Source organism: Apostichopus japonicus, chromosome 2, assembly GCF_037975245.1.
Source record: "Apostichopus japonicus isolate 1M-3 chromosome 2, ASM3797524v1, whole genome shotgun sequence".
In the NCBI taxonomy this organism is placed as follows: Eukaryota; Metazoa; Echinodermata; class Holothuroidea; order Aspidochirotida; family Stichopodidae; genus Apostichopus; species Apostichopus japonicus.
In genome coordinates, this window is record NC_092562.1 from 30,714,581 (window position 1) to 30,739,635 (window position 25,055).

Consider the following 25,055-nt stretch of genomic DNA (forward strand, 5'->3'; position numbering starts at 1 on the left):
GAATGTTTCCTTATTAAATTGAAAAAAAAAAAATATATATATATATATATATATATATATATATATATATATATATATATATAAAACCCGTCCGTAATATTGAAGTACTATATTTAATCAATGTAACCACTTTATCAATGTAACCACATATGTAATCACATATGTAATCAAATAAACCACGACTTCAAGTTTCCTTAATACTCGGTTCATGTCCCGTAACATTAACAATTCCCAAACGTTTACTATCAAACCTAACCCCTAAAACACTGATCCATCCTCAAGATTCCTTAATATTCGGTTCGTATCCTGTAACGTTAAAAATTCCAGAACGTTTCCTTACTAAAGTTATACAAAGTAAAGGACTTCAAGTTTCCTTAATATTCCTTAATATTCGAACGTTTACTATCAAACCTAACCCCTAACACACTGATCCATCCTCAAGTTTCCTTAATATTCGGTTTGTATCCTGTAACGTTAACAATTCCCGAACGTTTCCTTTTGAAGTATCATATTTAATCAAGGTTGGGCGAAATGACCAGGTTGGTTGGGCGAAATGGCAGTTGGGCGAAATAGTTGTTGGGCAAAGTGACTAGAAAGCTTCATGAGCACCCATGGGAGAATCCCAGAATATTTGAAAGCACTTCACATAAGAAAGATAAAACCAATAAATCAATCAATAAAATAAAGAAACTAGTATTAACTAAGAAGTTAAGACAAATAAAAACAAGATAAGTCAATAAAGTATGATGAAAATATGAGTATTGAGTTGGGATTAATCACAATCAAAGGTAATCACATGGCTGATGAAGGGCCTGGGCATTCGAGAGAAAAATGCACCCACTACAATGTCATGTCAACAGTTCACTCAAGTAGGTTGGCCCCTCGCCATGTAGAATTTTAACAACAAAGCATAAATCTTGAAAATGATTTGCTGTTTAGCTGGCAGGCATGTATTACACTCAATGCTGGAAGTAATTGGATCATGTTTCCTGGGTTTTGTGACATAAACGAGCAGATGAATTCTGAATGGCTTAAAGTTTGTGGATTTCACAGGCTGGGTGGACGAACAGTACTCTATTGTAGTTATCTAAACGAGAAGTAACAACTGAATGGATTTATTATACTGGAACTATTTTGAAGAGAAGAAAGAACATTGTACACTTTTCACTACTTATACCAATAGGCACTATTGCTCCTTGCTATATTAAAGTGTTGTATGTCATCACCAAATATCATAATATAACATGTGTAACAGCTACTAACCAACAACTGTATTCCAAGTTGGATATAATCTGATTTCTGGTTGTGGAGTTATTGCAATTAAAAATTTGAATCCCTCCCCCCCCCCAAAAAAAAAAGAGTTTGCGCTTAAATGGTTCGAAACATATTTGGTTCATACAAAGTACATGGCTCAAAAATATATTTGCCCCCAAAATATTGAACCCCCAAAACTGTTGGCTAATATGGTCCCAAAAATATTTGGCCCAACAAACTCAAAGATGTCCCAAAATGCATTTGATGTGGAAATCAAATTTAGGCACACCCTGCCGAAAAAGGGCTCGGAGGTTTCTTGAGCCCAGATGGTCCCAAAATAGTTAGACCTACATGTACCATGCAGGCCTTCATGTAATATTCATAATGTCTGTACCAAACACAATAAGGCACACCTTCTCACTATTGTACAACAACATAGCATCTTTAATACAAAAATATACATCACTCCATTGTTGAGTTATTGCGGACCCAAGCAAGTGTCACCGTCGCACGCACACATACGCACGTATGCATACTAACCTGACCATATAGGTTCCTTTGTTTCCAGCAAGGCACCAAAATGGAACCAAAATATTAGCTGTGCAAGGCAATTTTTATCCTAGTATTTTAAAAGGATCAACATGAAGTGATTGTAGAAAATAAAAAATAGCTTCGACTTGCATTCCAGAGAAAGAAAGAGTGTTGAAGAACTACTTCAAATCACCTTCCTGTTTAAGTCATTCTGGAACAAGAAGTCTGCAATAAAACCGAAGCAAACAGACTACACCTACTGTCTTCATCCCTATGAAGGAAAACAACAAAATGTTTAGTTTACGGGGAGTCAATTGCATTACCCATTACTTTCACATAATGAATAGCAAAGGTTTCTTGTTTGTTTTCTGCTTCTCTGTTAGGTATGTTAATAGACACAAGTCTTAAACAAGTTGTAACATCAGAGCTGTTAATTTCAAACATTTTTGTAGGTTAGGATCTAGTAGTACCTTATTTCTTTGTCTGGATTGTTTCATCCACGAAGGTAATGTTGACATTTTTATTCAAAATTTTGTATTTGTATCTCAAAAGCCAGCAATTGTCACAAGTATAGGCTATGTAATACATTTGGCCATATATCATACCGGAGTTCTTTGGCTTCAAATACAGCTAGTATCAATCCGTTTCCTCCCTCTATGATGGTAACTACCTTCACCAAACACATGAAGACTTAGATGGCTACAAAAGGCTATAGTGCTGACATATAGACAAAGTGCAAATGGTTTAGATCTGGCCATGCAATTAAACTTTAACAATTTTAAGACAAACAGTTAAAACTTCTATATCATTCTCAATAAAAATCAATACGACTGTTTATAATAAGGTTGATATATATTATATACCTACTACACTACTACCATACTATATTATTTACCTACTGCTGCAATTGTGGTGTCTTCCTTGTCAGAGCATGCCATCACCATCACTTGTTACACGAAAGCAATGCCTGGTAAATGCAATCAGCGCTTTGAATCCAAGATCCAGATTCCTGATAGTGACTCTAATCTTGTAAATCCAGTGTGGTACTGGAACAGTCTCCATGTTGTCTTCTATCTGGCAGTTCAGTTCTCTGAGTGTTAAGGTCTTTTCTTTCTGTGTTACTCTCATTAGTTCTCTGTGTTACACTCACTAGAATTACCCTGAATTCATGTTTCTGGCTGTATACCAGAAATTAATAAAAACTCTTACCTCGGTAGGATGATTTCTTTCTCTCAGTGTCTCGATTAGCTCCTCCTTGGTGCCTCTCACTTTTATTCATATAGAGAATCTGGCTGTCGATAAGTCAACTGATGATACTCTTACCTTGACACATTATTCTCTGTCTCTGAGTGCTGCTAGGAGCTTCTCCAATGAACTCAAAATGAACATCTCACCATACACCAGTAAACTGCTGAAATTCTAAAAAAAATTCTTAATACTAACCATTAGGCATTAGCGAGATGGTTTCCGTAAGCTCAGTACCACTGACGGAGCAAGTCACTTGCATGGCTGTCTCTAATGTTATTTCCACAACCTTTGTTTGGTTATAACTTCTTGCATCTTCATCAGCAGTAAGTAATGTACCAATAGGACTCAGTACCAAGTCACTCTGTGCTACCAGAGGGTTCCTCATAACAGTACAGGTCACTTTAGCTGCTTGTCCAGAGTTCACTCTGACATATGTTAGGATGATGTTCCCTGCACCATTGTCTGGAATAAAGAAAGTGATTCTGTGAAAATGTTTTCTTATGATGTCATCACTATGTTTAAATACCAGGCGACATGCAGCAGTGACTGTGCTACATTCATATTGAATACTTACAGGACCAAAAATGTCACATGTGTTTTCCTAACTTTTGTTACAATAACAATATTTTTTTCTTATTACCCAATTGTTTTTTGTGATGCCACAGGTAGGGGAGGGAGGAGGTGGGAGGGCACAAGCTCCATCAAAATAAAGTTCTGTACAATAGAGTATCCAAAATTTTGAGAAGCAAGGAAAAACAGCTCTCTTGTACCAGGCCATCAACAGAGCAGTTATTGTACGGGATACTGCTACATTTCACAAAATTATAAATAGGACGTGTGCAAAATATTTTAAATAGTTATGTACAAATGATACAACTTATCGCAGCAATCGATAAATGTTGCATGGAAATTGGCTAGACAGGTTCTGACAGGGGAAGTAAAAAACAAATGATGTTACTGTTTGTTTACTTTCTCTGCACTGGGATCTGGTCTGTAAAACAAACCATACCAAGATGCTATGCACATTACAGTATGTATGGTATGTGTAAACGTGTATAGTGTTAATATACACACTTTACTGATAAGATTTGTACTGTTTATAACATACAGTTCAGTGCTGGAACACATGGGGGGAGGGACAGAAATTCAAGTACACATGTTAAACCAGAGACAAGCGCAGACAAGGATGTATTTGGTCGGATAGTGACAGAGTAGATATGCTTACAAGTTAGCATAGCCAAAGTTAGGCCTAAGTTAGGCTTAGTTTGCAGTAGACTAGATAGTCAATATCAAAGACTGTTACTCAATGCCAGTTGAAATTTGTGAAGGATCCTCAGCCCTAGTATCGTGCATACAGAGCTAAAAATCCGCTGACCAAACTGCATTTTCTTGATGTACAATTTGTTGCAGATGGCACGTTACTTTTCTTAACAATGGTAGCATCTTTTTGGTAGGCTACACTCTCGTCAGGGATATACTACCCCTGTGACATCAGGATATGAAGGCAAGCTTGAGTTCTAATATTTGACATGTTAGATTTGGACATAGATAGGATTTATACCTCAAGTAAAAAACAAATCTATTACGAGTAGCTTGACCTTAAACAGTATTCCATTTAATAATAGTATTTGAAATATAATTTTTCTATAATTGTCTTAACATACATCAATATATCCAGTACCCTCACAGTAGAAGTTTCAAAACAGAATTATTATATTTTTCAGTAACTTTTCATAGAGTACTATATCATCATACAGGTTACTACATAAACTACATACTACCATAAACCAGAGTATGAAAGTAACATACCCATCCACACCCCTGTTCCCATTTTTATGTAACTAAGATAAATGAAGATCATTGCTGGCATGTTATCTATCAAGCAGTAATCATCTGCTTGTAATAGTTACCTTGATTACACGCTATCCCAGTCCAGGGTACAGCACACCCATTGGCACAGTTAGCCTCAACTTCACTGCATGCATCCTCTCCACCAGAACAGGAGCAGGTTAGATTGCAGAAGTTACCATAATAACCAGCAGGACATGGGCCATCTACCAGTAATAGAATTAGCAGTAATATACTTGAAGTAGTTATTAAAGTTATGGCAATCACTGGTAACACCAACAGGACAATAAGCTGGCACTAACAGAATTAGAAACAGCTATGAAATGATATTTTACCAGCTTATCAAATATTTAAACTTCTGAGACAACACATGAGGTCTTTCACATTAAGTATCATAAAATAAATTTCAATGCTTTGTGCCATATTTAGACAAAGAAATATTTAAAACTTTAATATAAGTACTATGCAATCCATGGATCATGTTGCAGATTTCATTCCAAAATTTGGGTAATATGACCACTTTGAAGTTGATGTCGTCACTACGACTCACTTAGTTTGAAATTCATGAGTCTTGAATTTTACTGACCCCATAACCTTTAAACATGATGTATTGTTTGAATGCATATGCATTCAAACAATACATTGAAACAGTCAATTCCTCGTGGTTACAACAAAATTCAGCTAATTTGTATTTTGGCATGTCTATATAATATTAAGTTCAAATTACAGCTATCTTATTAGGCAATCAACTTGAGTCTAAGCAATTTTCTTGACTTGAAAATAAGTCAACCAAACATTTTAGGTCCTTGCAATACCAGGGAGTTAGAATATATGGCTTGTAGCACTAAAGCAGTACTAAAGAATTAGCCAAACTCTGTAGCCACAAAAGCAGCAGCTTTGTCTATGTTCACATGTATTGTTCAAGTTGAAACCTGTTAATACCTGTTAATACTAGTTAATACTGAGTCTTGTAACACCTCCAACTGGTCGAAAGGTGTCTGCAATAATACATGTATACTACACTGTTCTGCATAGCCCGCAATTGTTTTTTGTGTATGAAGTTAATGTATATTGTCTTGTTGCCAGAACTTCTGATCAGCTATTGATTACACTTGATTAAAGTGAGAGATGTGTGTGTTCAAGGGATGGTCTGTGCTCATTATAATCTCACTAGGCAATGACAGTTACCAACATAGAGTACAAATGACATAATGAAAATACTTACATTGACAGTTTGTTCCTCTCCAGCCATCCTCACATTGGTTGTTTCCACACACACCTGTGTCTAAAGCACAGAGAGTGTTATCTGCACAATGACACTCCTGTTTACAGTTAGCACCAAACTTCCCTGTTTCACACTCTGGAAATAATTGAAGAAGGTAAAATGTAAGTCATGACATAGCTGATTGTCACGCCTGCATTGTATTTTAGCATTCCTTGTGGGTGGAAATTTCCACCGGGCAGCCTAGGCCTTTGCAAATTGTTCATTTCTGCTTTCGAGTAATGTATGCAAATTCCAGGAGGTGAACAATGGGGAGACGGGTTCTTCTCGGGTAATGTATGTAGATCCGAGCAAGTGCATAATGGGAAACGGGTCCATCGGAATTCGTAGATTGTGCTTTGGCGGGTAAGGGCAGGGGTCAACTTAAGGTCGCTATATAAGGATTGGGGTGTGGTTGGATGAGGCATTCTGTGTGAGTCTCACCACCGTCCGGTCTTCGCCGTCTTATTCCTCGGCTTCTGTGTGTTAGCTGTTATCCAGGCTTCTTTGTATGAGCCTAGGCTTCTTTGTATGAGCCTAAAGACTGGGAACGTTGATATTTTGTGGCGTTGCGTTTTAGCCTAAGCCATATCAGCGTATCCTGAGGATTACTGTGTGTATCCGTTCTTGTCTTATTCGACGAAATCATTTTGGACACATTTCTGTGTGTATGTACACCGCAAAGGGCCGTTTTACTGTGTGTTACGTCCCTGGCCGTTTGACCAGGTTAATCCGGGATTTACTAATAGGACGATCCCGTAAGTTGATTTTTTGTCCGTATTACGCATTTAAGTGGTATCTGTATTGTTGATCGCACAGTAGGGTTTGTGGAGAAATTAATGTATTGTATTTCAAGGAGTCCTCGATCTATGGCTCGCAATTCAGTCAGTTTGTTAAAATGTTTATCCATGCTTAGCCATACGAATTTTGTAATTGTTTAGGGTCAAATGCGTTTAAAGCATTTAAGGTATTTTTGGGTCGTATAAGTGTGTGCGAATTATAAGTTCGCCTTAGTGCCTTTGGTTGGGTTGATTGATTTTGTATATTATCATATGTAGTGGAACGGGTAGTTATCGCCAATTTGAGGGCGTTCTAACCATGCTCTGTTTCCAAACATCGGGCTGCCGCCATTTTGTAATTGTGATATGTAGTATCGAGTAGCTATTATGTGTTTCATGGTAAGGGTTGACCCGGAGGTTCTTGGTATTATTTGGTAATTAGTGACACCATATTGGTTGTGTGTTGCTTGCTGACTTTACGTCAGATAGGGGCTCTTGACGTCATTGTTTGACAATATTCGTTGGTATAGATATAAGTATAGCCATGTGTTTGCCATTTGGCGCATGCCTGAGAGTAGTTTTGCTGTGTTTTTGTCATATAGGGTTGCAGTGTTGGGGCCCGACGGCTACGCTGGTGTGAGGGGCTCGCCGTACCGTCTGGAGCTTCCTGCAGGGTACCAGCCGGAAGAAATCTAAGCGATAGAGAAGAAATCTAAGCGATTGAGAAGAAATCTAAGCGATAGAGAAGAAATCTAAGCGATAGAGAAGAAATCTAAGCGATAGAGAAGAAATCTAAGCGATAGGGAAAAATTAAGCGATAGGGCAAATCCTTAGTAGAGTTGTTTGGAAGGGTTAGTCGGGTTAGCGAATGCTAACCGACGTGTGTATTTTTGTGTTGGGTATTTATATGTTTCTTTTGTCGAGACCAAAAAGTCATTGGTCGAGTTGTAAATAAATTATATGTTTCATTTCGCAAAATTCTTGGTGGTCTGTCATTTATTTATGTCATTCGTCTCGGGTGTCGAACGCTAAGCAGATTGAGACGTGTCCAGGTGGGGGATTACTCCTTTACTTGTGACACTGATGAAGTACTGAAACATGGTTGTGATATCAGAAAACTAAAGAGCACACATTCCAGATATGATCTACATTGCTAAAATAATCTTTCTGAGAGACCTGTAATGTGCAAAGTGATAGAATGTATACTATCAATGAAAGTCAACAAACTTCCTACAAGGTACAGTACCTAGTCATAAAAGTGACATTTCTTCCGATTTTACAGAATGGATAATTGGGTGATCTCCCTTATTTCAAATATCAGGAAGCTCTCTCTACCAAAACCAGAAGCCACAAATGGAGTCTATTGAATGATGACACCACTAACCCCATTGAAACTATTGTCAGCATTGAAAGATAAACGGGTATAGCTTCTTGCCATTTTATGAATCGTTAAAAAATTCAGATAGAAAAGGATAATTAAAATGCAATGTTATCACTTAACAATATCAATGTAATATCTTCCTTTTGGGAAGCTTCTTCAAATAAATATAAAGTGCAAATTAACCGTCAGAACCAAAATTTCAATATATTTATTACCATGTTTCAGCAACAAAGATACCAAATCAGAAAAAAAAGCTTACAGTGTATAAATTAAGTAATATGACATGTATGTTCATTTCAACACATATAGCTTACCAGATACCCTGACTTGATGTTCATAAACCAAAAGTGTTGTTAACAACAGTTTTTGAGCAGCTCACACACGTTTTGCTAGTATGATTAACATTAATATTTCCAAATCGAAACATATAACAGGAAAATAATTTAAACATGATACAAAGAAAGGAAGACCTCATCGATATAGAGTCTGTATCTACAGCCTATCATTTACTCTTAGCAATTTTATTGGTGACTATTCTAATAGACTCAACAATCTGTTTGTCATATTTTCTTATAAACACAGTATTATTGATACCTTCTGTACAGTTTAGTCCTTTATAGCCAGCAGGGCAGAAACAGCCAAGAGGATCAGGATAACAGATGATTGCACCCTGACATCCATCAGCATGGTCATCACCAGAATCATCACATTTATACTCAGCATTCTGACCAAAGACATTCCTGCCATGAACTGTTGATGAAAATATGTATGTATTTAGGTAATTTAGATCCTCCTGCAAGCAGGAACTCGTGAAGAGGCCATCATTGGCTTATCAAAGCCTCAAGCTGACCGAAGTCAGTCTCTAAGATTCATATTTAACGTCCATGATTATGAATTGTCAATTGTCAACAACTCTGCGACTGGACGACAAACATTAATCTTTGAGTGACTCCAACTCGGGACCTTATGATTGACAGGCACCGGCGTTAACCACTGAGCTAACACTACACTCGCCTTTGTAATATGGCGAATATCCCCTGCAGCTTGGTAGAGATGGTACTATCGTTGCCCCTGGGGAAATTATTTGGTAGGCTATTTCAGAAGCCTAAATCCAAGAAGCTTCAATCAAATATATGATTAAAACATTCAATTGATTAGGATATGATTTATTCTCTCCCTGATACAATTATAAGTTCAACTAAATGTTGTTAAATTACTTGATGATATTGATTGGAAACAAGCAAATAGGTATATATAATATGGCGGTAATATTGATAGTGAGCACTGGTGGTGGGAAGCCAACCCAAGTTAGCAAGACAAGATGTACGAGACCATTGAGGTCTTTAACGTTTTACTCCCAAGCTATTATAGAAGCCAATGAGCAGAATACCTCACCAGTTAAATGTGTAAGATAAAAAAAAAATCACCAGTTGAGCATAGTGCAGTGTTATATTGGTTTAGTTTTGCTGTGTCACCGCGAGTTGTATTTGAACACTGTCAAAAATTATTAACTTAGTGTGAAAGAGATGTACTGTGTTCATTATACCGTTTGGTTTGTATTCAGAGCTGTCATGAACACTAGTATTGCTTGTTGGGTTATTGTAATTTCTTCTATGTATTTCACATTGTTTTTGTGTAAGAGTGATTATCTGTAATATTACTGTATTGGCTGAGACTGTTGCCCCTGGTGAGTAAGAAGGTTTGAATTTCATTTTGAAGAATTTCATGTTAGCCATTTATTCCATCTGGCATCCCGATTCCTTGCAACATATTTTCATGTGTCCAAATTTGACCAAAGAGATTGTTTATTGTGTTTTGTCTGTTGACCTCCGGAATGGCTGTCATTTTCTCCTGCAAACCTTGTCTGGCAGAGGCGAAGGTACTTAAATCTGTAATATCTCTCGCTATCTGGGTTTTGCTTCACTAATAAGCAGTAAAGTTAGAATTAATGTTGACAAGATTTCTGACAACAAATACCAGATCGGTGACACAAACTGGCCAGAGACATGTTACCATCAACAGCTGATAAGATTGAGGTTAATTCAAAATTAATACTTACAATACAAGTGAATGTCTCTTAATGTTGATATTATTTCCCGAATCCAGCTGATGATCAAACTTGAATTAGTACAATTAATCTTAGTAAACCATAACAAACATTGAGAGCATCTAGTTACATGTTTATTGATTGATTGATTATGGTATCATCCTTAACATTTCTTTACTACAAGAGGTGAAAATGAAGAGAACATTATTAATCAGTGTTGATTCAGCAATTCTTTGCAAAGTAAACTGCTTGAGGGTGAAGGTACTTACAGTAACAGGAAAATCATGCATTGTTAATTGTTAAGACAATTTAGCTAAGAAACTTACTATTTTCACAATTGTTTCCACTGAATCCAGGAGGACAAAGACACAGACCAGTTAAATCTGAGCAAACTCCTCCGTTGATACAAGGTTCACATGTATTAGTACAGTCAGGTGGACTCCACATGTTCTCTGGACATTCTTAAATGTAAAGGAGTGAAAAATATATCAGTATCATTGATGAATCAATTTGCAGAGATTAATTTAGTGCATACATTTTGTACTTTCTTGTTTTCATACATTTTGTTCTTCATGAAGTATTGGAAATACAAAGGTTTTTCAGACCAAATCTTTAACAGACAACATCGTATCCTTTATGCAATACAAAGTTTCTCCAGACCTTAGCATGTTATTCACGATGTATAGAAAAGTGTTATTGTATCCACTGTATTTAAACATATATCATGCTATCCTTGATGTAATACAAATGTTCTAGCTACCAAATTAATCCAAACATAAGACATATTGTGCATGATTTAATACAAAGGTTATACAGATCAATTCATAAACATCATATCCTCCATATAATACAATGCCTCTACTGAAAAACCTAAACCTAAATGATGCTATCCTTGGTGCAATGCAAAGGTTTTGTACCAACCAAAATTTAAGCATGCAACATGCTATCCTTGATTTAATTTAAAGGTATTACATACCAAAGCTATATAGACATACAACATGCTATTATTCATGTAATGCATAGACTCTTCGGACCAAATCTTAAACATAAAACATGTTATCCTTGATTTGATGCAAAGGGTCTACATACCCAATCTTAAACAACAACATACTATCCTTGATTTATTTAAAAGACTCTACAGACAGACCAAAGCTCGACAGACCAAATGTTAAACATACAGCATGCTATCCTTGATGTTATGCAAGTCTCAAGGTGCTACAAACCAAATTTAAATAATTTGTTAACAATATGACTTTGTTAACATTCTTCTACCCAGTCAGCCTTATACCCTGACATTTTGCACTTTATCTAGTTATTTTAGGGTATCTGTATTATCCAAAAGAGATCCATTTTATATTTTAGATCTTGAAATCATGTTATGAGCAAAGCGTACTATACAAACATTCACGTATACACATGTCATTTGGATATCTTAATGAATGTTATCTGAACCAAAACTGAGTAAACGAGATAAGTACATTTAAAGAATTGTGTCAGTCATGAAGATGTCAGTATACTCAACAGTCAGTCTAAACTGTTTGCCTATATACACACTTTAGTTATATCAGTATCTCATCCTATACTACATTCTTACATGAAATACTTCACACAATGTATCATCAAGTAATTTTACAGCATTTAATTGATCTTTTAATTTTATCACAGAGAGAATTCATCTTTTAATCAACAGAATGTTTGAATCATATATTTGAGTGGAGCTTCTTGGATTTAGGCTTCTGAAATAGCCTTCCAAATCATTTTTCCCAGGGGCAACAATAGTACCGTCTCTACCAAGCTGCAGGTGATATTCTCCACATTACATCACACACAAACACATAGCATCACCATCCCATAGACTCCTTTCACCTCAGTTCAGCAAGAAATTATACAAAAACGAAAACAAAGAGAGAGTTATATGTTTTAGATTTTAGTGGAACTACGACATCAGAGATTAACGAAAGCGCTAACATGATTTTTCTAAGCGTTCTACACAACGTTTTCACAATTATTCCTGTCATTTAAGCCATTGAAGATGCTTGGGATAGTGTCTCCTTAAGAAACTGGATTTTATTTTATTAAATATCCATTCAGTGTTATAAGTATTGTAATGAGGAATACTACATTGGATAGTAGACACAAGCATGAAAGACAAAAATACCCACCTCTGACAATAACATTCATGATGGCATGGACTTGATTATTGTATTGACCACTTTCATAGCTCTCAAAGACAACAGATTTCAAAGCACTAGCATCACCACAAGATGTCTTTCCCACACAAGAGCTGCCTGTTGACCCGTCTGGATTCCTAACTCCATCTCTCCTCCAACGAAGCGTTGCTGTATCTACGCTTGACTCAACCATGACAGTCACGCTATCGCCCATTGATGCACCAGTGGAATATTCCAAAGCTTTAATAGTTGCTGAGAAGAAATTAAGACCGTTAGGTAGTGATACCAGCACACAGTCTGTTGTAGTTAACAAATTTTTGTAACTATTATTTTGCTGCAATTATTGCCATGTACATTGGTAAATCTGTCTTCAATCTCAAATATGTGTTTCTTCAATTTTTGATTATTTTAGTTTAAGTACTTGCTTAATGATCAGGCAACAAAAATTGAAGCAGGTATGCAGATGAACTTGTGTGGGTACTTGCCTGTGTGTGTGCATCAAGAAAAAGTTTCACAAATTCATTCTAAAGATTAAGATCAATGAAGTTTAACAGTTGGTAGGTGTATGCCCTGAATGGGTTGTTAGACCTCACACACTCAAAAGTCAACATCTAAACTACCAAACAGAAATGAAAAAAATACATTCAGGTTGCGATAACATAACAAGTTTTTAAGAATCTGATATAAAAAGGATAAATTCCTTCTTCAGATATGCTTACAAAATTTCATAGTGATCTTGTGATATGTGATATTTACATGAGATGCAAGCACATTTCCATTCTAGAGATACGTGTTTGCAAGGTTTCAGATTTGACCTTTGCTGACCTCACATGACCATCTCCATAATAAACAGCAAGCTATTTTTAATTCAATAAAGGGAATGTATGTATTGGAGCTCGCCAAAGGCCAAACTTGACCAAATTTGTAGAAAGAAAAGGTACGTGCATAACTTCTCCCCAACTGCAAGGTTGACAGATTTCACACTTGCAGATGTATGCATGCAAGTGGTTGAGCCTCAATGTGTGATGATGTCATAGTGTGAAATATAAGAAGTCAAAGGTCATTGGAAGTGAAAAGCCTTATGGTCGGATCATGTCAAAATAACCAAAGAACCTACAGTAAACCATTACAAGATCTCATGGCAACAAAGAACTCGTCCCTTGCTTCCCACCTCCCACCCCTCACCAGGCAGACAATATCCCCAATTTGAGCACCAATGGACAGTAGCTTACTGAACTGACAGGCATCAATGGAGTTATGTTGCAGTTTTAGCAAACAAGGATAGCATATGTATGGCATATAATAACTAATGCATGCCTATATATGGACATATCTTGTAGAACAATCATATATATTTCATTACATCATCAAATCTGATGACACGTTTGGAGAACAATAGATTGGAGGATTCTTTAAGCCTTCACAGCGGTATTTAATTAGCTTTCCTCAGTGATGTAATGCATAGTCAATAACTTCCATGACATATCTACAAGGCTTTACTGTGAGTGATATTTGTGTATAAAGTATATCCTTCTCTACATGAAGGTAGTAGCTTTCCCTTGCATGATGGTGTATGTAAAGATGGGTGATTTGTCTTATAGACTTCTTCAAACAGTTAATCTGTACTGTGTCTATAGCAAGGTATGGGTGCAACATCTTGTCCTATTGTATGGTCCTGTCCCTCCTACTAATTTGTTTCACTTCACATATACCCTCACATACCTGCTTCATTTGTCACTAAGACCCTCCATGCAACAGCTGGGCTTCCAACATCTGTTACCGTGATGGTGTAGATACCAGTCCTTGCAGCTTCAATCATGGTAGTAGGTAGGGTAAGAGTAGCAGGTTCACTGCTGATGTTTGTCATTGCTTCATCTGGTACTCTAGGACTATTGAGAGTAAACATATAACCTGGAGAATCTGCCCCACCTGGAAGAAGCACTGCTTTATCAAATGTTACATTGGCTGTTTGGGAACCACCTGTGTATACTTCAATGGTAGTTGGATTTGTTGTGGTTGCTACAGGACTCCTTACAACAGCAACATACTGAGGATTAAACTCATCTGGTAACAGGAAATAACATGACACATGCTTAACAATTTCACAAAGACTGCAGGAGACTCTGAGCCAACAAGCTTCAATGAATTAGAGATGAATAATGATAATTATGAATAGAATTATCAAATATTGTGGAGAAATATCACCATATATAACCATCCATATGACACCATTACTTGTGACTATCGAATAAACATGATTTGAGTCACAAAAACTGCAACTGTGGAATCATAGCTATCACTTTCCAAGTTGAGGATATAGACTAGCTTGGTAATACTAACTAACTAATATGGCCATTGCATAGTCAAAACAATACAAACTATTAACACTGTATGATAAACACACACATGCTGATATCTGTCAAGGCAGCATGTCTTTTGTGTTTTGACCAGTTCCCCAGCTAAGATCACATCATTGATATTCTGAGGAATATTCACAGGAATAAACCTTTGGCAAAAAATGAGCAAAGATAGTTTTGTTTATCAACAATCAATTGAGTCAATACACAGGCTTGTGTAGTGCAACCCTAATTGTTTCATTAAGATTGCACCGACTAGAAGTTAGATTTTCCCCTCCCTGTGATAGGTGCCCCCTATAAATTCTTGGTGCTCATGGAGTACGACAGCCTGTCATTTCATTGCAGGATGTTGGCATGACAATACCTTTATTCTTGGAATGACATTGCTTTATTCTCCATGTGAACCAAGAAGAGTACAAAGAATACAAGGGCTAAGCTTTTCCCAGAAGATAGAGATCTTCTGCAAATAGGTGACCATTGTGTGCACCTCTTGTTTATGAGCTCATTTCCTGTGACTACAATCACTAAGTTGTTTACACCTGGTGTTTTAGTTGTTGTTAAGTATGATGTTACTGTGTCCCCCATAACCATAAGCTGATCATCTGTATCCCCTATATTTGAGCTGGGCAGGGAGTTGTGTTATCTTAGGATACTCTTGCCCTTGGCTCTATAAGAAGGCCAGTTTACCAGTGATCTGTGGCGTTCACTAGATAGTCTTAGTCACTCGTAATTGGTACAGACTCCATCTGACCAGACTGTTAAACCCAGGGAATGCTTAGGGCGTACAGCCTGACAAAAGTGTTAGTTGTCATGGCAACCTGTGATCTAAGTAAGTAGTTGTGCATGGGCTGAAGTAGTCAGTGTGCTAGCAGAGGAATTTCCCTGTTAATGTACTATTGTAGATTTGGCACGTACATATTAAAGTTGATGTTTACACTTGTTGTTATTAAGCCCCATTGTTATTGATTATATTGAATATTTAAGTTCCCTTACATAAAAGTTGGTATGCACACTGAGCGTTATTTGCGCACATATTGTACGTAAAGCTAAATACACATAAAAAATCTTTAGGCATAAACGCTTCTTTCGCCCAAAATATGCACAACTTACGCTCTTCAGATACTGTGTGTTTAAACATCAAGTGCATCTTCAGTTTCATCATCATCAAAATAGGGATTTGCAATATGTTAATGAGCTAAATCGATGATAAGTCAATTTAAATCAGTAGAAGTCAACTTAAGCTGCTAGAAACTGTTAAAAGTCGAAGGAAATTGACTTCTACCAATTTAATTTGACATATCATCCATTTAAACTGGTAGATGTCGATTTAAATTCACATATACCAATTCGTTTTAGGTATCATCCATTTCAATAAGTATATGTCAATTCGGTATATGATGATTTTGAACTGTAAAAATCGAATTAAATTGGTATATGTTGATTTTAAATGACAAACACCAATGTAATTTGACATATCATCAATTTAATCTCGTAGTTGTCGATTTAAATCAATATGTCGATTTAAACTGCAGGTAAAAGAAAATTTAAATCGACATCTACCAGTTTTAATCGATGTCAATTTTTATCGGTTAGAGTCAATTTAAGCTGCTATAAACTGGTATAAGTCTAAGAAAATTGGTATATGTCATTTTAAATCGGTATGTTTCGATTTGAGACTGATGCCCAGCCAGAGTTATATGCAAATTACCAAGGCCCGGAAAGGGTCATTTCCGGCGATTTAGGGAATATCTTTATTCAAAAAATTTCTGTATGCTCCGCGCCAAACTGTGGTGGCACTCCGCTAAGATAGTGTCAAAAGCGCCCCTACAGACCATTCTCGTCCCCGTGCCAATAACCCTAGCTCCGCCACTGCCCCTATCTTTATCTTATAAAAACATACCTGAGCGATTAAATCCACTAACTGGACTGGCAGGAGTTGCTCCACTACCTATTGCTCCTGTTGTACCATCAGTAACTGGACTAGCTGATGTATCTGTAGATACAGATGAGACAGGAGTTGCTCCACTACCTGTTGCTCCTGTTGTACCATCAGTAACTGGACTGGCTGATGTATCTGTAGATACAGATGAGACAGGAGTTGCTCCACTACCTGTTGCTCCTGTTGTACCATCAGTAACTGGACTGGCTGATGTATCTGTAGATGCAGATGAAACAGGAGTTGCTCCACTACCTGTTGCTCCTGTTGTACCATCAGTAACTGGACTGGCTGATGTATCTGTAGATACAGATGAGACAGGAGTTGCTCCACTACCTGTTGCTCCTGTTGTACCATCAGTAACTGGACTGGCTGATGTATCTGTAGATACAGCTGAGACAGGGGTTACTCCACTACCTGTTGCTCCTGTTGTACCATCAGTAACTGGACTGGCTGATGTATCTGTAGATACAGATGAGACAGGAGTTGCTCCACTACCTGTTGCTCCTATTGTACCATCAGTAACTGGACTGGCTGATGTATCTGTAGATACAGATGAGACAGGAGTTGCTCCACTACCTGTTGCTCCTGTTGTACCATCAGTAACTGGACTGGCTGATGTATCTGTAGATACAGATGAGACAGGAGTTGCTCCACTACCTGTTGCTCCTGTTGTACCATCAGTAACTGGACTGGCTGATGTATCTGTAGATACAGATGAGACAGGAGTTGCTCCACTACCTGTTGCTCCTGTTGTACCATCAGTAACTGGACTGGCTGATGTATCTGTAGATACAGCTGAGACAGGGGTTACTCCACTACCTGTTGCTCCTGTTGTACCATCAGTAACTGGACTGGCTGATGTATCTGTAGATACAGATGAGACAGGAGTTGCTCCACTACCTGTTGCTCCTATTGTACCATCAGTAACTGGACTGGCTGATGTATCTGTAGATACAGATGAGACAGGAGTTGCTCCACTACCTGTTGCTCCTGTTGTACCATCAGTAACTGGACTGGCTGATGTATCTGTAGATACAGATGAGACAGGAGTTGCTCCACTACCTGTTGCTCCTGTTGTACCATCAGTAACTGGACTGGCTGATGTATCTGTAGATACAGATGAGACAGGAGTTGCTCCACTACCTGTTGCTCCTGTTGTACCATCAGTAACTGGACTGGCTGATGTATCTGTAGATACAGATGAGACAGGAGTTGCTCCACTACCTGTTGCTCCTGTTGTACCATCAGTAACTGGACTGGCTGATGTATCTGTAGATACAGATGAGACAGGGGTTACTCCACTAACTGTAGATCCTGCTGTATTGCCAGTAACTAGACTGGCTGGTGTATTAGTAGATACAGCTGAAACAGGTGCTGCTCTAATACCTGTTGTTCCTGTTGCATCTTCAGGAACTAGACTGGCTGGTGTATCAGTAGATACAGCTGAAACAGGTGTTGTTCCACTATCTGTTGTTCCTGTTACATATAAAATATTGTGCAAATTATTGTCAACTAGGGCAACCAGGCCAGCTGTGTCTTAATTGGAATCTGGCAGAAAACTTGAGCACATGGAAACACAGTTTTCTTTTATATATAGCCACCAATGGCATTGATAGCAAAACAGATGCAATTATGAGTGTTGAATTTATTTTTACTGCTGGAGAAGATGCATTAGAAATATATAACACTTTGCAATGGGTGACTGCTGAAGATGAAACTTGGTTAGTTTTGTGCCAGTAGAAAGAACATCACCTAGGAAAGGCATTTATTTAATACACGGGACCAAAAGGGGAATGAGCGGAATTTAACATGAGGTTTCACATGTGGGTCAATCCATGCCAAATCAACAGTGGGCTCCACGTCGACCCTCTCAGAATCGCCTGAAATTGATATGGTGTCTTGCCATATGTCTCAAAGGATGAAATTGGGCACAAAAAAAATTTAAAAAATTTTCGTTGCTAGGATACGGCCCCGCCTAGCAACCAAATCCAGATTGCATTTTAAGAGCCCTTAATTTGTGTCAAGTTTGGAGGCATTTTTTGCATAAATGTTAAGTATTTTATGTCTCATATTGCAGATATTGTGGAAGACATGTGGCCAGTCTTCGAATTTAGCTAATTTTGAGGAAAATTTACGGTCTCAATTTTTCGTAACAAGTAATTAAAATGGCAGAAAATGAGATAGGGGTCTTTTCTGGCCCTACTTTGAGTGTGCTCTATATTCACAAGCAGAGGCATGTTTGAGTTTTAATTTCCATAGCATCCTTGTCCAGTGGTAGTTGTACGGGAAAAGTGCAAAAAAAAAGTCAAGCGGGTCGTACGTTTTACGAACAGCGCCCTCAAACTTAAGAAATCTCACTTCTGGCCCTAATTGGGGGTCCATTTTGGGCCTGTGGGTATTTTTTTTTTTTTTTTTAAATAGCATTTTTCAGGAGCGTAATGACCCTATTTTTAAAAACTCAAGTCAAAAAGTTGTGTATTTTGTGTTATCTACTCAAATTTACGACTCGAAAATTGCGAAAATCACTTCGTTCATATGTATGAAAATGCTTGCACAAGCCGATTTGAGTAATTCAAATGACAACAACTTCTTAGCATTAGCATACAGGTGCTTAACAATTAGGAGGGTGGTCCACTAGCATAAGGACTACAAATAAACTGCATTTTCAGGGTCATATGCCCAATGATGCCTGTGAACAGCGCCCTCAAACATCACATTTTACCAATATTTTGGGCTATTTTGGGCATTTCAAGGTCAAATTTGGTCACATTTAAAAGTTTTATTTTCGGTTTTTAATACAAAATTAGTAAGATATGTATAGTTATGATGCACAGAATGAGCTAAAACATCTTTTATATTAGTTATTAATGCTCTGATGAGCAGCTTAAAGTGGCGTATATGAGAGTTACATCAGCTCTACAGAAACATGCTTGCGAGGGCAAACAGTGGTAACATTGTATCTTCATTCAAAGAAATGTTAAACAATATTAGAAATTATTGAAATGTATTTATTAAAAGTGTCCCTGTCTAATACTCTTTGACTCCCTCTCACCCCCAACCCCCCCCCCCCTGCCCAGCACCCTCCCCATAGTGCACTATGCAGATTTGTATACATACAGTATGTGACTGACTTTTACTGCATAGAGACTGCATAAACATGCATATATACTGAATGTTTTGGTATAGTAATCTTCTACTTAAAAGTGTCTGTATGCATGTAACCCACCCCTCCCACCCATATCCTCTACCCAACCCTATATCAGAATAGAAAATGAATGTGAACCAGTGCATACAGTGTGCACTATATATGTGTGTACATGTTCTGTACAGTGTTATTTTACACCAAGTACTATTTAAATACACACTGTCCAAAATCATGTACAGTATGCACACTGTACATGTATGTACTGGTTAAAAATTCCTTTTAAAATATTAAAAGTCTTTTAATTTAGTGAATTAGCAAATGCATACACTTCATTGCAAATATTTAAAAAGACATTGAAATATGCACAGTATGCACTATGCAGTGTGCACTATATATGTGTGTACATGTTCAGTACAGTGTTATTTTTCACCAAGCACTTTTAAATAAACATTGTCCAAAATCATGTACAGTATACACACTGCACATTTATGTACTGGTTAAACATTCCTTATAAATTATTAAAAGTCTTTTAATTTATTGAATTAGCAAAAGCATACACTACATTTCAAATGTTTAAAATGACATTGATATGCACAGTATTGAATGGAATGACCAGTACACAGTGTGTACTGTACATGATTGTGGACAGTGTGTATTTATATGCTTGGTGTAAAATAACACTGTACTGAACATGTACACACATATATAGTGCACACTGTACGCACTGGTTCACAATTTACTATTCTGATATAGGGTTGGGTTGAGGATGTGGCTGGGAGGGGTGGGTTACATGCAAAGAGACAATTTGAAGCAGAAGATTACCATACCAAATAATTCAGTATACCTTGAATGCATGTTTATGCAGTCTCTATGCAGTAAAAGTCAGTCACATACTGTGTGTATACAAATCTGCATAGTGCACTATGGGGAGGGTGCATGCTGGGCGGGGGGGGGGGGGGGGGTTGGGGGTGAGAGGGAGTCAAAGAGTATTAGACAGAACACTTTTAATAAATACATTTCAATAGTTTCTAATGTTGTTTAACATCTCCTTGAATGAAGATACAATGTTACCACTGTTTGCCCTCGCAAGCATGTTTCTGTAGAGCTGATGTAACTCACATATACGCCACTTTAAGCTGCTCATCAGAATAACTAATATAAAAGATGTTTTAGCTCATTCTTTGCATCATAACTATACATATCTTACTAGTTTTGTATTAAAAACCAAAAAAAAAAAACTTGTAATTGTGACCAAATTTGACCTTGAAATGCCCAAAATAGCCCAAAATATTGGTAAAATGTGATGTTTGAGGGCGCTGTTCACAGGCATCATTGGGCATATGACCCTGAAAATGCAGATTATTTGTAGTCCTTATGCTAGTGGACCACCCTTCTAATTGTTAAGCACCTGTATGCTAATGCTAAGAAGTTGTTGTCATTTGAATTACTCAAATCGGCTTGTGCAAGCATTTTCATACATATGAACGAAGTGATTTTCGCAATTTTCGAGTCGTAAATTTGAGTAGATAACACAAAATACACAACTTTTTGACTTGAGTTTTTAAAAATAGGGTCAATACGCTCCTGAAAAATGCTATTTAAAAAAAAAAAAAAAAAAAATACCCACAGGCCCAAAATGGACCCCCAATTAGGGCCAGAAGTGAGATTTCTTAAGTTTGAGGGCGCTGTTCGTAAAACGTACGACCCGCTTGACTTTTTTTTTGCACTTTTCCCGTACAACTACCACTGGACAAGGATGCTATGGAAATTAAAACTCAAACATGCCCTTGCTTGTGAATATAGAGCACACTCAAAGTAGGGCCAGAAGAGACCCCTATCTCATTTTCTGCCATTTTAATTACTTGTTACGAAAAATTGAGACCGTAAATTTTCCTCAAAATTAGCTAAATTCGAAGACTGGCCACATGTCTTCCACAATATCTGCAATATGAGACATAAAATACTTTACATTTATGCAAAAAATGCCTCCAAACTTGACACAAATTAAGTGCTCTTAAAATGCAATCTGGATTTGGTTGCTAGGCGGGGCCGTATCCTAGCAACGAAAATTTTTTAAATTTTTTTTTTGCCCAATTTCATCCTTTGAGACATATGGCAAGACACCATATCAATTTCAGGCGATTCTGAGAGGGTCGACGTGGAATCGACCCAAAAATCTGTTGATTTGGCATGGATTGACCCATGTGAGAGAATAGTGTGTTTCATGACCAAATTAATTGACATCTTCTTGGAGATCTCTCTCTCTCAACAAGTTATCCATAATTGACAGGTTAGTGAAGCAGAGAACTTAAATGTAATAAAACTTTTTTTTTCTATTAAGCAAGTACTAGTAGGGTACCTGACAAACAATCGCTTCAAGTGTGGCAGGCATTTTCAGTGGGTGAATTTTTAAATGTTTTCACTTGATAATATATAGATTTATTAATTACTGTCTATATATATATATATATATATATATAACACATCGATATAGCACTTTACATGAAAGAATATCTGAGAGCACTTTATATGAGCAAATTTAAACCAACAAATCAATGTCAAATAGAGAAACTAGTATAAATTAATATCAATGAGGTGAATGAGCGGATAGACCACTGACTTGTGCAACAAGGCAAAAACATTGTACATTTTAAAATTTAGCATAAGGTCTCACACGTGACAGGATCATGTGTGGGTTCATTGATGAACAAATTCATTGACATCGTCTTGTGGAAGAGGACCTCTCTCTCAAGAAAGCTATCCATATTGGCCAGGCTAGTGAAGCAAAGAACTTAAAGTACTAAAAGGGCAGCTCACAAACCAAAGAATTTTTGCAAGAGTGGCAGGCATTTTTTCCTTTTTTTTTTGTTGGGTTAAATTTGAAGATGTTTTCACTGGATAATAATATAAAAAAAAAATAACGGTTTGGGAGATTAAAGTGTTCATCTACAGGGAAGCCATCTTAAATGTAGCATTTTATATAACTTAACTATTAACTTTTCAACATGCCAAAAAAGAAGCAACCAAGAAATCAGATCGTTACTACAGCTTTGAGCATACGGGACTGGTCTCAACAGAGACCTGTCTTTCATGAGGGAAGCAGGTCACTTCGCCCAACAACCATTTTGCCCAACTGCCATTTCGCCCAACCTTACCATTTCGCCCAACCAGCCTGGTCATTTCGCCCAACCAGCCTGGTCATTTCGCCCAACCAGCCTGGTCATTTCGCCCAACCAGCCTGGTCATTTCGCCAAACCATCATAGTCATTTCGCCCAACCAGCATGGTCATTTCACCCAACCATGTTGGTCATTTCGCCCAACCTTATTTTTACTAATATTCAGTCAGAATAATATTACTTTTTCTATTCCACTAGTTCAATTTGATTTATTTTGGGTTAGGTTACTTCGTAATAGGTAAAAAAAGGGAGGTCCGCTCGATATCGATCGGAGTCTGAGCAGTTATTTCAGGTATAATGGGAGGATTACACTACTTTAGGCGTTTACGCATACAACGGAAGTTATATTATTATACAAACAAAGGGGAATCGGTGTGGAATAATATAACCGTTTCTATTTCACTAGTTCAATTTGATTTATTTTGGGTTGTATTATTGGTAGTTATATTATTATGATATGTAAGTTATATTATTATACAAACAAAGGGGAATCGGTGTGGAATAATATAACCGTTTCTATTTCACTAATCACTGTCAATTATTGATGACATTGCATTTGTGAGTCAGTAATCCGCGGTTATTGCTCTGCTGAGCCAAGCTTTAATCCGGTCAACCAGACGTTTATCGGAGGCCTATTGTTCGTGGTTTATAATTCCACAGCTATTGTTCTGCTTGATGACCTCGGTCAAGCGTTTATCAAGTCCGCCAGGCATTAATCAAGGGTATTGTTCACAGCAATTATGTGTTTATCTAGTTCTACATAGTGTTAATCTAATGTTATACAAACACAGGGAAATCGGTCTTCATAAAAACCTGATCCATCCTACTGACTAACAATTCACGAACGTTTCCTTATTAAATTGAAAAAAAAAAAAAAATATATATATATATATATATATATATATATATATATATTAAACCCGTCCGTAATATTGAAGTACTATATTTAATCAATGTAACCACTTTATCAATGTAACCACATATGTAATCACATCTGTAATCAAATAAACCACGACTTCAACTTTCCTTAATACTCGGTTCGTGTCCCGTAACATTAACAATTCCCAAACGTTTACTATCAAACCTAACCCCTAAAACACTGATCCATCCTCAAGATTCCTTAATATTCGGTTCGTATCCTGTGACGTTAAAAATTCCAGAACGTTTCCTTACTAAAGTTATACAAAGTAAAGGACTTCACGTTTCCTTAATATTCCTTAATATTCGAACGTTTACTATCAAACCTAACCCCTAACACACTGATCCATCCTCAAGTTTCCTGTCACGTTAACAATTCCCGAACGTTTCCTTTTGAAGTATCATATTTAATCAAGGTTGGGCGAAATGACCAGGTTGGTTGGGCGAAATGGCAGTTGGGCGAAATGGTTGTTGGGCGAAGTGACTAGAAAGCTTCATGAGCACCCATGGGAGAATCCCAGGCGAGGTGCAGGGTCTTAGTTGTAAAACTGGTCATGAAGTAGAATTTTTCTAGTGTGTTGATAGTAATTAATTTAATATAGCAATTAAATGCTTTACATGAAAGAATATTTGAAAGCACTTCACATAAGAAAGATAAAACCAATAAATCAATCAATAAAATAAAGAAACTAGTATTAACTAAGATCTATGAAGTTAAGACAAATAAAAACAAGATTAGTCAATAAAGTTTGATGAAAATATGAGTATTAAGTTGGGATTAATCACAATCAAAGGTAATCACATGGCTGATGAAGGGCCTGGGCATTCGAGAGAAAAATGCACCCACTACAATGTCATGTCAACAGTTCACTCAAGTAGGTTGGCCCCTCGCCATGTAGAATTTTAACAACAAAGCATAAATCTTGAAAATGATTTGCTGTTTAGCTGGCAGGCATGTATTACACTCAATGCTGGAAGTAATTGGATCATGTTTCCTGG

At 37.1% G+C, this 25,055-nt stretch overlaps 1 protein-coding gene across 3 annotated transcripts in view; it reads right to left on the reverse strand.

Annotated features, from left to right (window-relative positions):
- The window catches only part of LOC139955968 (uncharacterized), a 595,985-nt gene that overhangs the window by 34,129 nt on the left and 536,801 nt on the right, over window positions 1-25,055 (reverse strand). For 2 of the 3 annotated variants that reach the window (XM_071955174.1, XM_071955173.1), the window contains 7 exons: window positions 14,243-14,584; window positions 12,512-12,772; window positions 10,676-10,810; window positions 8,897-9,052; window positions 6,107-6,241; window positions 4,944-5,087; window positions 3,229-3,495 (listed from right to left, as the gene is read on the reverse strand). In XM_071955174.1, the coding sequence (XP_071811275.1) occupies window positions 3,229-3,495; window positions 4,944-5,087; window positions 6,107-6,241; window positions 8,897-9,052; window positions 10,676-10,810; window positions 12,512-12,772; window positions 14,243-14,584 (1,440 nt within the window). The remainder of the gene's footprint in view (window positions 1-3,228; window positions 3,496-4,943; window positions 5,088-6,106; window positions 6,242-8,896; window positions 9,053-10,675; window positions 10,811-12,511; window positions 12,773-14,242; window positions 14,585-25,055) is intronic. The other variant, XM_071955175.1, reaches the window with a different exon arrangement.